Source organism: Neovison vison, chromosome 4 (genome assembly GCF_020171115.1).
Source record: "Neovison vison isolate M4711 chromosome 4, ASM_NN_V1, whole genome shotgun sequence".
NCBI classification, from domain to species: Eukaryota; Metazoa; Chordata; class Mammalia; order Carnivora; family Mustelidae; genus Neogale; species Neogale vison.
The window spans coordinates 218,907,451-218,921,748 of NC_058094.1; the positions used below are offsets into that span (position 1 = coordinate 218,907,451).

The window sequence follows — 14,298 nt, forward strand, 5'->3', positions numbered from 1 at the left end:
ACCTCCTCTAGCGCATAGTATTCAGCAGTAAATATTTATCTTGTCTCATAGTTGTTTTTACTCATTTTCTCACCCTATTTTTTTCTTTGTTTTCCTGGTAGTGAAACAAGTCTTTGTGTGTATATAAATACAACTCTAGATTTATATATTCAAGTTACAAGCATGTTAAAACAGCATTAGTTACTTGCCTCTCCCACCAGAATATCAGCTCTGGGATAGTAGGGACTTTGTTTTTTTTTGTGTGTGTGTGTATGGTGATTGTATCCCCAGAGCCTAGATTAGGGGCCTGGCACACGATAGACATTTAATAAATATTTGCCAAGTTATTCATTAATGTTGTACTTGACCTGTTTATAATATGAGGTGCTTTGCTTTTGCCACTGTTGAGATTCTTAGAATGTCTTATTTTGGTTCTGCAGAGTCAGGGTGGGTGGGAGCAGGGTCCAGGAGCTTGGTGGATTTGACTTGCTTCCTTCGGAAGGACAGTCTGTAGCTGTGGCTTGTTCTTCATCTCAGATGCTAGGCCAGCTTCATGCAGATGCAAATGGAAGTGAGGCTCTTACCTTTGAGAACATTACTTGTGTTCACAGCTGTGTCTTCTTTGTCAGAGAATGGATTTCAAAAGCACAGTGACAGAATCTGAACTCTGAGGAGTGGAATGTTCTACCTTAATTCTGTATCACCCTCGGGATCTGAAGCTCAGCCAGGACACACACAAACACACACACACACACACACACACACACACACACACACACGGCTGAAGCAGGACACCTTCTGGAACAGGCATGCTGACTGTTGTCTTGGCGCTGCTGATGGTCATGGCTGTGGCTTAATTTCTCATTGGTCTGCTTGGAAATAGGATCCTTGTGGTCCAAAGTTTTGAAGAATGGATCCGAAAATGTAAAGAGCTCCCCAAACAAACTCATTGTCCTGGGTGTGCTGGCTGCTCAGTGTCTTCTACTGCAGGAAGATCATGACCTCTGAACCCTCTCTGCTTGTGGCTGAATCAAAGGGCCTGGGGTGGGGTTTTTGGTTTCTTCTAGGACCTTTCCAGATACTTTGGTCTTTCCTCTGCATCCATGCTGACTTCCTCCAAAGCTAGCCTCACCTTCCTCCTTCTTCCCAATTCAGTTCCTCTTTCTCCTTGTTTCCTCATAGTTTCTGGCCTAGTTTGACCATTGTATTGGTCTTCTGTTAGCGGGGTAGCAGCAGATACTTAGCAATTTAAAACAACACACACATTTATTGCACAGTTTCTGTGGGTGAAGAGTCCAGGCACAGCCTACGTGGGCCCTCTGCACAGAGTCCTAAAAGCTGCAGGCCCGATGTTGACTGGGCTGTAGGTTTTTGGAGCTTAGGTTCTTTTCCAGGATCACTCGTTGTTTGCAGAATTCAGTTCCTTGCAGTTGTTTGACAAAGGTCCCTGTTTTCCTGCTGCTGCCTTCTGCGGGCCAATCTCAACACCTCACAGTTCTTGTCATGTGTCTCTCTCACAGCCTGGTAGCTGGATTCTTCAAGGTCAGTAGGAGGGCCCAGTTTCTCTTCCAAGACTTTTACTGGTTAAGTGAAACACCCACAGGGTAATTTTTTGAGTAGTTCAAATGTAATTGAAATGGTTCAATTACATTTGCAAAAGCCCTTTCTCTTTGACATAAAACCTAACCTAGTTACAGAAGTGACAACCTGTCTTATTTACAGTCCCATCCTGCCCAAGGATTATTCAAAATCTCTTTGACGCTGTCTTAGAATTCAACCTTCCATAAACATTAGACTGGTCCTAGGGAAGTTGGAATCTGGACAATAAATGAAACACTTTACTATATTTCTTGATAACTGTGCTAGTCTTTTTTCACTTATTTGAGCTCATTTCCTTCCTCTATGACCTTGGTTTGAGATATATGCTGAGTCATGTGTGTGTGAGTACTTGATCATAAATTAGGACAGATGACCTCAAAGACTCAGATTAGCAGTGATGGCTCCTCTCCCTGACTTCCATTTTTTTTTTTTTTAATTATTTGGCACTTAAATGTGCTATTTTTGTTCTCTGATTGTTTTCTTCCCCCAAATTTTCTCTACTTCTCTCTTTGATAGTGAAATATATTTTTACTTTATTATTATTTTTTGATAATGAAATATACTTTATATTTGAGTTTATTCAGCTTTCATATTTTTATGTTCAGAGTACTTTTTATAAAAATAAGATTTTTTTAATAATAATGAGCTCACATTTGGCAACTGTATAAAATCTGAGAATGTTTTGATTTGATCTTCTTATTGAAGGGTCTTAATATGTGCTAGTGTCTAGATGCTAGCTCATGACCCTTGAGAAGGGGAGCCAGTATCTGTGATGCTATTTTAAGTCTCTGAGTGTAGGCACAGAGTGCATTCATGTGGATGCAAATACAGAGAGGATCATAATTTCTAAACTCTCTGTGCCTGGTCGCAGCTCTTCAGTCTTGAACAGCAGGGCAAGGCCAAATCCAGATTCTGTGGTGTGAAGACTTACCTTGGGTGTTGTCTCACCCTCCGGGGAGCTGAAACTCAACCACAGGCACACACATTCCTGCTGAAGCAGGAAACCTTCTGTGACAGAAGTCAGACTCCTTCCTGTCCCCAGCCATGCTGAGTGCTGCCCTAGCACTGCTGATGGTGGTGGCGGTGGCCGAATTTCTCATTGGGCTGGTTGGAAATGGTGTCCTTGTGGTTTGGAGCTTTGGAGAATGGGTCCGAAAATTCAATGGGTCCTCATACAACCTCATTGTCCTGGGCCTGGCTGTCTGCCGAATTCTCCTGCAGTGGCTGATTATGATGGATTTAAGCCTGTTTCCACTTTTCCACAGTAGTCACTGGCTTCGGTATCTCAGTGTCTTCTGGATCCTGGTAAGCCAGGCCAGCCTGTGGTTTGCTGCTTTCCTCAGTGTTTTCTACTGCAGGAAGATCATGACCCTTGAGCACCCTGTCTGCTTGTGGCTGAAGCAGAGGGCCTATTGCCTGAGTCTCTGGTGCCTTCTGGGGTACTTGGTGATCAGTTTGTTACTTGTAGCCCACATTGGCTTAAAGCCCCATGATCCTTCCCAAGGCAACAGCAGCATTCTATACCCCTTTGAAAGCTGGCACTACCTGTATGTATTAAAGCTTAATGCAGGAAGTGGGTTGCCTCTGATGGTGTTTCTTGTTTCTTCTGTGATGCTGATTGTCTCTTTGTACAGACACCACAAGAAGATGAAGGTGTATACAGCTGGTAGGAGAGATGCTCGGGCCAAGGCTCACATCACTGTCCTGAAGTCCTTGGGCTGCTTCCTTATCCTTCATGTGGTTTACATCTTGGCCAGCCCTTTTTCCATCATCTACAGGTCTTCTGCTAATCTCCTCATTGTCTTCATCTCTGAGACAGTCATGGCTGCCTATCCTTCTCTTCATTCTGTCATATTGATCATGGGAAATCCCAGGGTGAAGCAGACTTGTCAAAGAATTCTCTGGAAGACAGTGTGCGCTTGGAGATCCTAGAAAAGCATATGCTCAGAATACTCTTTTGAGACACTTTTTGGTAGCTCTCTATAAAGGAGCTGACTTTCATATCTTTAAAAATTTTTCTTTTTTGACACCAAATCAACAAATGAGCTACAGGAAATTCAGAATAAAAACTAATGCTGTTTCTCTTTTGGCAATGTAAAGTATAACCATTTTATTGTATTATAGACATCGAGGCGGGGGCTTTATGTTTGGTAAAGTAAGTGTTATATTCTGTTTATATGTACTAAATAATTCATTTCTTTTAATATTACATATATAAGTTGTGTTTTTCCTATTATAGGGGAAGTTAGGAACAATTAATATAGAGATTGTTAATTTTTATTATATTTTGCCTATCCATTAACGTTTGTTATTTTAGATAAGCTTTTTAAAAAAAGAAGTATCAAATAATTTTCCCATTTCTCTACTGTAGTAGGTCTAGTTATCTAACTGAAAAATGAAACAACACATTTTTATATTTCTAGAAGTTTCTTTGAGCCCTAGACTTGCTTTTTATGATAAAAGTCAGTTGGCTGTTGTGTTCTGTATTAAGCTCCAAAGCCCAGGACCTAGATAGGGACAAGATGGGAATAGTGGGCACTTGCTTCTGCTCTCAAAAAGAACACTGCTGGGGCACCTGGGTGGCTCAGTGGGTTAAAGCCTCTGCCTTTGACTCAGGTCATGATCCTGGGGTCCTGGGATCGAGCCCCACATCAGGCTCTCTGCTCAGCAGGGAGCCTGTTTCCTCCTCTCTCTCTGCCTGCCTCTCTGCCTACTTCTGATTTCTGTCTGTCAAATAAATAAACAAAATCTAAAAAAAAAAAAAAAAAAAAAAAAGAACACTGCTCCCTGAAGAGGTGAAGCCTCCTCCTTTTTGGTCCATTTTGGTCTTTCCACAGACTGAAATCAGAGTATAGCATATCATGCCTTTGAGCTGGATGGAGATTACCTATGTCAAATCCATGGCTGCAGGAACTGTGTCTGTTTCTGTTTTCTCCTAGGTTCCTGATGCCCGGAACAGTCCCTAGCTTATAATAAACAGTAAATATTTTCTAAATGATCAATTAGCTGCATTAATTAGTCTTTCAATTCCTCTTTTATGTTATAAAGAAATGGAGGCCCGTAGAGGACAAGGGCCTGCCCACGGTTTCATAGAGAGCCAAGGGAAATGCTGGGACCAGAACTCAGTTTCCGGACCCTGGGGTCCAGGCTCTATCCTTGGACATCATGCTACCTTCCTAAACATCTAGTTTTGCCTTTGGCTTCTCTGAATCCCATCCCTCTTCTTATATGCTTTCTTAGTCATCTTTTTAGCTTTGTTTGAGCATACTTGTTTTGGTTCAGTTCTAGGGGATCTGGAATTCAAAGGACAATACTTGATATACTTAACTTTTTTTTTTTCACTTCTTAGGAACCATGCTCATCTACTTTCTGGCATCTATTCTCTCCAATGTGTGTCTTTTCCTTACCTAAAGCTGTCAACTGAGGTACGTGCTAGGCATGTGTAGTTTTTAGTCATCGCGAAGGAGAGAACTGGCTCCTCTGATGTCACTGCGCATTGTATGAAGTCAAGGACTTTCTTTTGTCTTCTGGGAATGATAATATCCATCCATTTCAAGTAGAGAGATGCTTCTCCTGGGTTATATTTTTAGTAGTAGGATGAATTTTCCATTATGCCATGCCTATCTTTATACAGGTGTCCTTTGTGAACAATTGTAAGAATGATAGTAATAGTACCTCCCATTTAGGTTGGGCTTTACATTTTATCACGAATTCTTATATATCACCCATCATCTCACTTGATTTTAATAACAACTCTATGTAGTTAATATTTCTATCTTCATTTTATATATCACAAAACTCAGGCTAGAGCAGTGATTTGCTCAAGATCATCAGCTGGTAAACGATGCAGGTAAAACAATCCCAGAGATTTGGACTGCAGGTCTTGTACATTTTCCAGTAAACTTTAAGTTTCTCTTGTTCATACTTATAAGGCTCTATGCTGGGGTGAGCCTATGGAATACTTCATACTCATAAACTCCAACTTTATGAGTATTTTTCAACAGATGAAATAAACAATCTTTCAAATTTGTTGCAACTTGAAAGGTTATAAGTGGGTTGCCTGGGAGCCAAGATCCCAGTCACAGCTGAAGTATCTATGACTGGCTCTTCTTGGGGACAAACCACTTGCATTTTCCCCACTTGGGGGGATTAGATTTCCTTCCTTTTCTAAACGTGATATAGCTCAGGATGGGTGTGAGGCTGCTTTGTGTTTTATCCCGGAAAACAAATCTGGAGGCAAATCCGTGCTCTTGCACTGGTTCTTATGTAAATCTTTCCTAGTTTGCATTCCCAGAGCTGCAGCTGGATCCATGTGCCCATCGCATGTGCCCGTGTGTGCCTCTATGTGTGTGGATATCACTAGCCTTTCTTTCTGTTATGTAGTATGATTCAGCCTAGGAGAGGACTAAAAAGTTTCAAATGAACATGTTTTCATCCTGCTCCCCATTATTAGTCCCACTGCCCAGATGTAGTCATATTTTGCCATTTGCCTTAGTTCTTGTAGAGATTGCTTTCAGAACTCTTAAGATTTTGCCTCTTCTCTTACTTGGTTTATCAACTTTGAACTGTAACTTTTGAATCCTACCCATCACAGTTTGGGGATTATCTCACTTACCCCCAAAACTCTTCTCCTCCCCTAAATTTGATGAGTTTTATTTGTCCTTAATTGTATAACTTTAAGTAATATGTTTTTAACTTTACTATTTTTAACCATAACTTGTGATAGTATCAATGGAATCTGAGTTATGTAGAAGGAAGAAATTAGTGCTTTATCTGTTTGGTACTTTCCTGATATCCGATCTCATGTTCAACTTCAAATGACTTAAGGAGAAAATACATTTATTGGGAGGAAATTGGCTATCTCACAGAATCAGTGGGAAGACTGGACAGTCAAGATCAGAATGGGAACCAAGAGAGTTTAAACAACTGAGAACATGACCAAGTCTCTTTCTGGGGACTGATGCTGGAACCACCACACACATTTCGACTGTCAACATTGTGCCTTTCAACAATGTGCCTCTCAACATTTTGACACGGCCACTGCCTCTGTGAGTGTGTCCCTGGGTCCTAGCTCCAAGGTTCACAGTCCTGCTGGCGAGCCTCTTGGTTGGCTGATTCTAGGTCACACACCTGCTGTCTGATTTCTTTTTGCATTCTGAAATATGTATTTTTAAATGAAATAAAGTAACTCAATAATTAAACAGCAGAATTGATGGTGAATTAATGAATACTTAATAAACTAACAAACTGGAAGTTGAGCTCAAAGAACTCTCAGAAGGCAACAGGCATCTGTAAAAAGATGGAAAATGTAAAAGAAAAGAACAGCTATAGGGCACATAGAAACAACAGAGTAGTTATTGTGTAAGCGGAGTCCCAGAGGAGATGGGAAGGGCCATATATACCCCAAAGTTTGTAGCAGCAATGGCCACAGTTGCCAAACTGTGGAAAGAACCAAGATGCCCTTCAACAGACAAATGTATGAAGATGTGATCTATATATACAATGGGATATTACTCCGCCATCAGAAAGGATGAATACCCACCATTTGCATCAACATGGGTGGAACTGGAGGGGATTACGCTAAGTGAAATAAGTCAGAGAAAGACAATTATCATATGGTTTCACTCATATGTAGAACATAAGGAATGGAGGGGAGGACCACAGGGGAAGAGAGGGACTTCCCATTCGTCCCTGAATGGGAAGAAATCAGAGAGGGAGAAAAACCACGAGAGACTCTGGACTCCAGGAAACAAACTGAGGGTTAGAGAAAGGAGGGGGGTGGGGGAATGGGGTAACTGGGTGATGGGAATTGAGGAGGGCCTGTGTTGTGGTGAGCACTGAGTGTTATATGCAACTAATGAATTGTTGAACACTACATCAAAAACTAATGATGTACTGTATGTTTGCTAACTGAAAATAATACAATAATAATGATAATGATGATGATAATAATAAAAAAAAGCTTCCCTGGCTGATTCTACTGTGCAGCAAGGGTTAGAAAGAGTAGACCATTAAAATCACTGAAGTTTTCCTAATGTATAATCAATCTAATTAACATAGTATCATGTTGAGGAGGACTTATTGAATATAGGGTAAAAGATGACTATGAAACAAGAAAGACTCTTAACTATAGAGAACAAACTGATGATTGCCAGAGGAGAGGTGGGTAGGGGGATGGGTTAACCAAGGGGCCCCAAGGGGGATGGGTTAAATAGGTGATGGGGATTAAGGAGTGCTTTTGTTGTGATGAGTACCGGGTGATGTATGTTAAGTGTCAAATCATTCTATTGTACACCTGAAACTAGTATTACACTGTATGTTAACTAACTGGAACTTAAATAAAAACTTAAAAAGAAGACACGTATGAACAGTTCAGGCTTTCTTTCTTTTAATAAGGTTTTGTAATTCAGCAGTCTGGGTATTTGTGAGGAACTAGAAAAAGGGTTGGAGGAACATCTGATATTGCAGTTGATGAACTCCAAAGCCCTTAGCTGTGTAGCAGCTGGCTTTGGGTTTTCCCATTGTTCCCACAGGAGCACTTGCCAGGCCGAATCATTGCTTCTTCTCCTTTTTTTTTTTTTTTTTAATTTTTATTTATTTTTTTAAATTTCTGTTCAGTGTTCCAGAATTCATTGTTTATGCACCACAAATCATTGCTTCTGAGATTCGTATTCTAGATGTCCCTAGAGAGCTCTCATATCCTTTTCCTTTCTTTTGTTTTTTTGTCCTCAGCATCACATGGGTACACTCAGACACGGAGGCCACCTTTTGTCACACTTTATTATTATACCTTACCAAAAACATTCCCTACACTCACTCGCACCCTGATGATGGCATTCTCACTACGTCATGTTAATAATAACATCTGAAGGAACACAGATGCCACCTCCCACAACCACCTTCCAACTCCATTTACTGCTTTCCTGGGATTCCCAAGGATTCTTAGAACCTGCTCAGGTTATCCCAGCACTTCCAATTCCATTTCACTTTTCCCCCCATAGCACTTATGTGGTATAATAGATCTTTAAATTTATTTAACTGCCTTTATCCTTAAGCTAGAATGTATGCTCCACGAGGACAGGGATCTTTTTGTTTGTTTTCCTCTTGTTCTTCAATGTTTAGATTATTAGGTACTGTTGCGTGAATAGCCATGGGCACAAAAACCATGGAGCTATAACACATATACTATTGTATAAACTGAGTTTTATACTTACGGTTTTGATGCCGTTACACATTCTTCTCTTTATTATTTTAGTTTTTAATTTTTATTAATATTCTGTATTTGAGTAGAGTTGACACACATTGTTACATTATTTTCAGATGTATGACATACTAATTCAACTTCTCTACATGTTATGCTATGCTCATAGTAATCACCTGTCACCATAGGGCAGTATTACAATGTCATTGCTGTTCCCTTTGTTGTGCCTTTTATCCCCATGATGTATTTATTACATAACTGGAAGCTGTACTTCCCACTCCCCTACACCCATTTTGACCATCTCCCTACTCCCTGTCTCTCTGGCGACCATCGTTTTGCTCTTTGTATTTATAGGTCTGATTCTGCCTTTTCTACACCATTTTACATGACCATATATGTTATTATTTATGATTGTACTGCTTTCTTAAAAAATAAACAACAGTTTATGGCTGGACATTTTTATTACCATCTGCCCCCGTTTTTTGCTTTTTTCAGTGCCACAGCAAACATCCTTGAAAAACCCTAAAAGCCTAAGTCTAAAAGTGGTGAATAAACATAATTTTAAGGTTTCTCATATGCCTGTCACAATATCATAGACGATTAAGACATACTTTCATCAGAAGTGGGGGTCCTAATTTTAAACAGGGTAGTCAGATAAGTCTTCACTGAGTAACTAATATTTAAGCAAAGATTTTTAGGAAGTAAGCCATGCATGTATCTGGGGAAAGTGCAAAATTTAGAGGCAGGAAAGTGTCTAATGTGTTCAACGAAGAGCAAGAAGGTCACTGTGGCTAGAGTAGAGGGTGTGATGGAGATTAGGTCAAAGGGGCCAGCAGAATTTTTAGGGCCCATATAGACCATAGTGTAGACTTTGTCTTTTATTCTGAGTGAGATGGGAAGCCATTGGAGGGTTTTTAGCAGAGGCAAGTGATAAAACTTGACTTACATTTTAAAAGATCACTTTGGTAGTTAGTTGTATTGAGAATAGGTTGAGTTTAATACAGCAAAAGTAGAAAAAGGGAGATGAGTTAGGAGGATTTTGTAATAATCCAGGCCTACCAGAGTGGTAATAGCGGAGGCAGGGAGAAGTGTTAAGATTTCTGAAATGTTTTGAAGTAGAACTGGTAGAATTTACCTGTAGATTGGATTTGAGGCAGCAGAGAGGAATCAAAAGTGATTCCAGAATTTTTGGCTTGAGTAAATTACAGGGTCCTCAGATTATATGGGGAAGACTGTGGGTGGAGGAGGTTGATCTTTGGGTAAAACTTGGAGTTCAATTTGGATATGTTAAGTTTGAGATATAGATTAGATATCAAAGTGTAGCTGTTGAGTAGACAGCTGAAGTTACGAGATTGGAAGTCAAGGGAGATGTCCAAACTTGAGATATACATTCAGGAGTTTTTAGAGCGTGTGTGGTATTTAAAATTTCAAGACTGGTATAGATCACTAAGGAAGTAGGTGTATATAAATGGAAGAAGTCTAAGACTGAAACTTGGGCACTCTGATGTTAGGAGATTGGAGAGATGTTGTTGAATCAGTAAAGTAGACTGAAAAGAAGTAGCGGGTGAGGTCAGTAGAAAAAAGATCATGTTGCCCTGGGCTAAGTCAGGAAACTGTTTCTAAGAAGAGGGAATGACTGACTGTCAGATGATACTGATAATGTCAGGTGAAATAAGAGCCAAGATTTGACCTTGTAGAAATATACAAGCCAACAAAGACTTTAAAAGAGGAGCTTTTAAAGGGAACACTTTGTGAAAGTCAGATTTTAGGGAGACTGGGTTGGAAAGCAATTGGAGAAAGTGAGAACCTTTTCAAGGAGTTTTGTTGTAAATTGGAGAGAAAGAGCAGCATGGGGTAGAGGACATGAGATCTAGATACTTACTGTTAATAGAAGAAATAATGGCGTGGAGGGAAGGACAGGGAGAAAGGTGGAGGGAAAGGGAGTAGGGAGGGGAAATATTGGAGTGATTTTCTTGACTAGAAGAGAGAGTATGAGATCTCCTGAATAGTGGAGGCTTTGCTTTAGATAAAAGCTATTAAAATCCATACAAAAATCATCAGAAAGCCTCTGTCAAAAGCTGAGTCATTTATTAGTAATTTTTATATTCTTTATATTCTTTTTATATTCTTTATATTCTGACCAATGCAAGGTGGTTTTTTGTGGTTTAGATTTGTACTTCCCTGATGTGGAGTGATGTTGCGCATTTTTTCACATGTCTGTTAGCCATTTGTATGTCTTCTTTGGAGAAATGTCTGTTCATGTCTTCTGCCCATTTCCTGACTGGATTTTTGTGTGTGTGTGTGTGTGTTTTGGGGGGGGTGTTGAGTTCAATAAGGTCTTTATAGATTTTGGATCCTAATCCTTTATCTGATAAATAATTTTCAAATAGCCTCTCCCATTCTATAGGCTGCCTTTTGGGTTTGTTAGCTGCTTCCTTTGCTGTGCAAAAGCTTTTAATCCTGATGAAGTCCTAATGGTTCATTTTTACTTTTGTCTCCCTTGCCTTTGGAGATGTGTCTAGTAAGAAGTTGCTGTGGCTCAGGTCAAAGAGGTTACTGCCCATATCTTCAGAAGCTAGTATCTTTAGAAACCTTCGAAAGGTTACTAAAACAAATGCATAAATGCTTTTTCAAAAGCTCTTCTGCATTGGCTGTTCTTTTTCAGTTGAGCATTCACTTTAGCCAACAATGTGATGTGACACTGATTAGGATGGGCCTAAGTCAGAACATGACTGATGTCTACAGTTGTTCTTTTTACTTAATGTGCACATGCAGTTAGAATATTCTCAGCAGGAGGAGGCTGGTAGATACTCATCCAAAAATCTTAAAGATTTAATGATTATTTCAGCAATTTGTTGCTAGATTTTAGAATGAGTATTTTAAAAAATCATGTCAGAGTTAATATCAGTCTACAAGTTAAATTCTTGCACAAAAATTTATGTCCATAAGGTAATTCTATTACATATAGTTAATAGTCTGAATTGAAAATATTTTCACTCTTGGTAATAATTTTCTTTTGAAGCACACGACTGATAGAAATTTCTATATTCTGAAGATGAATAAATTATAGCTAAATCTGTGTCAGAAGCATTAGTGGCTAAAATGAAGAGGGTTAAAAATCTGTTTTCCTTGATTATGACTTAAATTGTTTTGAGAAATAATATATTGTTTATTTTAATAACAATAGTAGCACATCCAAGCTGATGTAGTATTTGTTCAACAAATCATTCTTAGCCTCAACTTGATGTTTCAGGCATTTATCTGCAGATTTCTTAAATTTATCTCTGCTAATATTAGTTACTGGCTCATTATGATTTTGAAATTTTTTGTAAAAGGAGAGTGAATTTCTTTCTTTTTTTTTTAAATTTCTTTCCTGCATAACAGAATTTATTGTTTATGCACCACACCCAGTGCTCCATGCAATACATGCCCTCCATAATACCCATCACCTGGCTCCCCCAATCTCCCACCCCCCACCACTTCAAAACCCTCAGATTGTCTTTTTTTTTTTTTTTAAGATTTTATTTATTTATTTGACAGAGAGAGATCACAAGTAAGCAGAGAGGCAGGCAGAGAGAGAGGAGGAAGCAGGCTCCCTGCTGAGCAGAGAGCCCCATGTGGGGCTCGATCCCAGGATCCTGGGATCATGACCTGAGCCGAAGGCAGAGGCTTTAACCCACTGAGCCACCCAGGTGCCCCAAAACCCTCAGATTGTTTTTCAGAGTCCATAGTCTCTCATGGTGCACCTCCCCTTCCAATTTCCCTCAACTCCTTTCTCTCCCATCTCCCTATGTCCTCCATGTTATTTGTTATGCTCCAAAAATACATGATCTAAAATATGACTATTTGGTTTTGTTTCTCAATTTTTTAAAGACTTATTTATTTGTTTGAGAGAGAGAGAACATGCATGTGTGAGTTGGTGGAGGGGCAGAGGGAGATGGAGAGAATCTCAAGCAGATTACCCCCTCAGCACAGAGCTATATCTCACCACCGCTTGATCTCACCACCGCTGAGATCATGACTTGAGCTGAAATCAAGAGTTGGAGGCTTAACTGACTAAGCCACTCAGGTGCCCCAATGATTTGTTTTTAAAATGTTGTTTTGGCTTTGATTTCTCGTTCAAAGCTATTTACCAAAATACATAAGCTGAAATGATATTGCCAATTACCTATTGATATCATAGTTTAGTCATTCTTGTTATACCTGTATTGGGCTTATTTCTATCATTTTCTGGAATATAGAACTGGAACATTGTGAAGTGGTTTCCAAAGAGGCCTTAAATTTAAATAGGAATTGTGATGACTCACTATATACAGACCTCGAAGAATTTTTCAGTGGGAGCTAAAATCAGAGATTACATGAGAAGCCATGAAACTTCTTATGTTATCTAAATAGGGGCTTTTTTGCTGTATGTGAGGAAAGAAGGAAGTTTAAGTATTTAGGAAACATCTGTGTATTTAGAAATGTAGTTATGGAAGAACATAAAGGAAATGGCACAGGCTTTGGAGTCATTTGGACAAGATTTGTATCCTTAGTCTGCTTTTTATTAACTCTATGGTCTTGGACAAGTTACTAGATATCTTTTCTTTTTTTTTTCCTCAGAAACCTCAAGTAAGTGGGGAATATAGCTTGAGAAGAGATATAAGAAAAAAAAAACGAAAATTGGATGACCCTTACTGCATTCTGTTTAAACTGTATTCTTTTTAAAAATTATTTTAATAAAGATTTTATTTATTTATTTGACAGAGAGAGAGATTGCAAGTAGGCTGAGAGAGGAGGGGGGAAGTAGGCTCCCTGCTGAGCAGAGAGCCCGATGCAATCCCAGGACCCTGAGATCATGATCTGAGCCAAAGGCAGTGGCTTAACCCACTAAGCCACCCAGATACCCCTAAAACTGTATTCTTATTTCGGAGTAAACTTGCCTCTCTGTCTAAGGCAGAATGTAAACTAAAACCTTTTTGGGGTTTTTCGGGGTTACGATCAATGAAATAACATTAGCACCTTCCTCAAGGAGAGGTGGCACCTTCCTCAGGGAGAGAACAGAGTACAACCTTAGATGTAGGAGCCAGGAGTAGAGGGAGGACATTTTGGTTGTTGTCAGGATTCAGTTCCTTGCAATTATAACACTAAAGTTCCCATTTCTTTGCTAGTTCGAAGCTGAGTTTCATTCTCAGTTCTAGAGGCTACTCACTACTCACATTCCTTTCCTTATAGTCCCCTTCTTCCATCTGCAAAAGCTGCAGTGACCAGTCAGATCCTTCTCATGCTTTGAATTTCTGCTACCTCTTCTGTTGTCACATCTCTGGGCAAATACTTTCTCTTCTACTTTTAAGGGTCCAGGTGATTACATTGCTCCCACCCACATAATCCAGGATAATTTCCTTATCCCAAGGTGTATAACATAATCACAGCTGTAAAGCTGCCTTTTTCATGTACAATAACATATTTATGGGTTCTGGGGACTAGGGTGTAGATATGTTTAGGGAACCATTATTTTGCCTAACACAAAAGTATAGATT

At 39.5% G+C, this 14,298-nt stretch overlaps 2 protein-coding genes across 2 annotated transcripts in view; both read left to right on the forward strand.

Annotated features, from left to right (window-relative positions):
• The window catches only part of LOC122904137 (probable inactive serine protease 58), a 57,830-nt gene that overhangs the window by 10,696 nt on the left and 32,836 nt on the right, over window positions 1-14,298 (forward strand). The gene's annotated exons all lie outside the window — the stretch shown is intronic.
• TAS2R5 (taste 2 receptor member 5) lies at window positions 2,623-3,510 on the forward strand. The gene has a single exon (XM_044244608.1). The coding sequence runs from the start codon at window positions 2,623-2,625 to the stop codon at window positions 3,508-3,510; it is 888 nt and encodes a 295-aa protein (XP_044100543.1).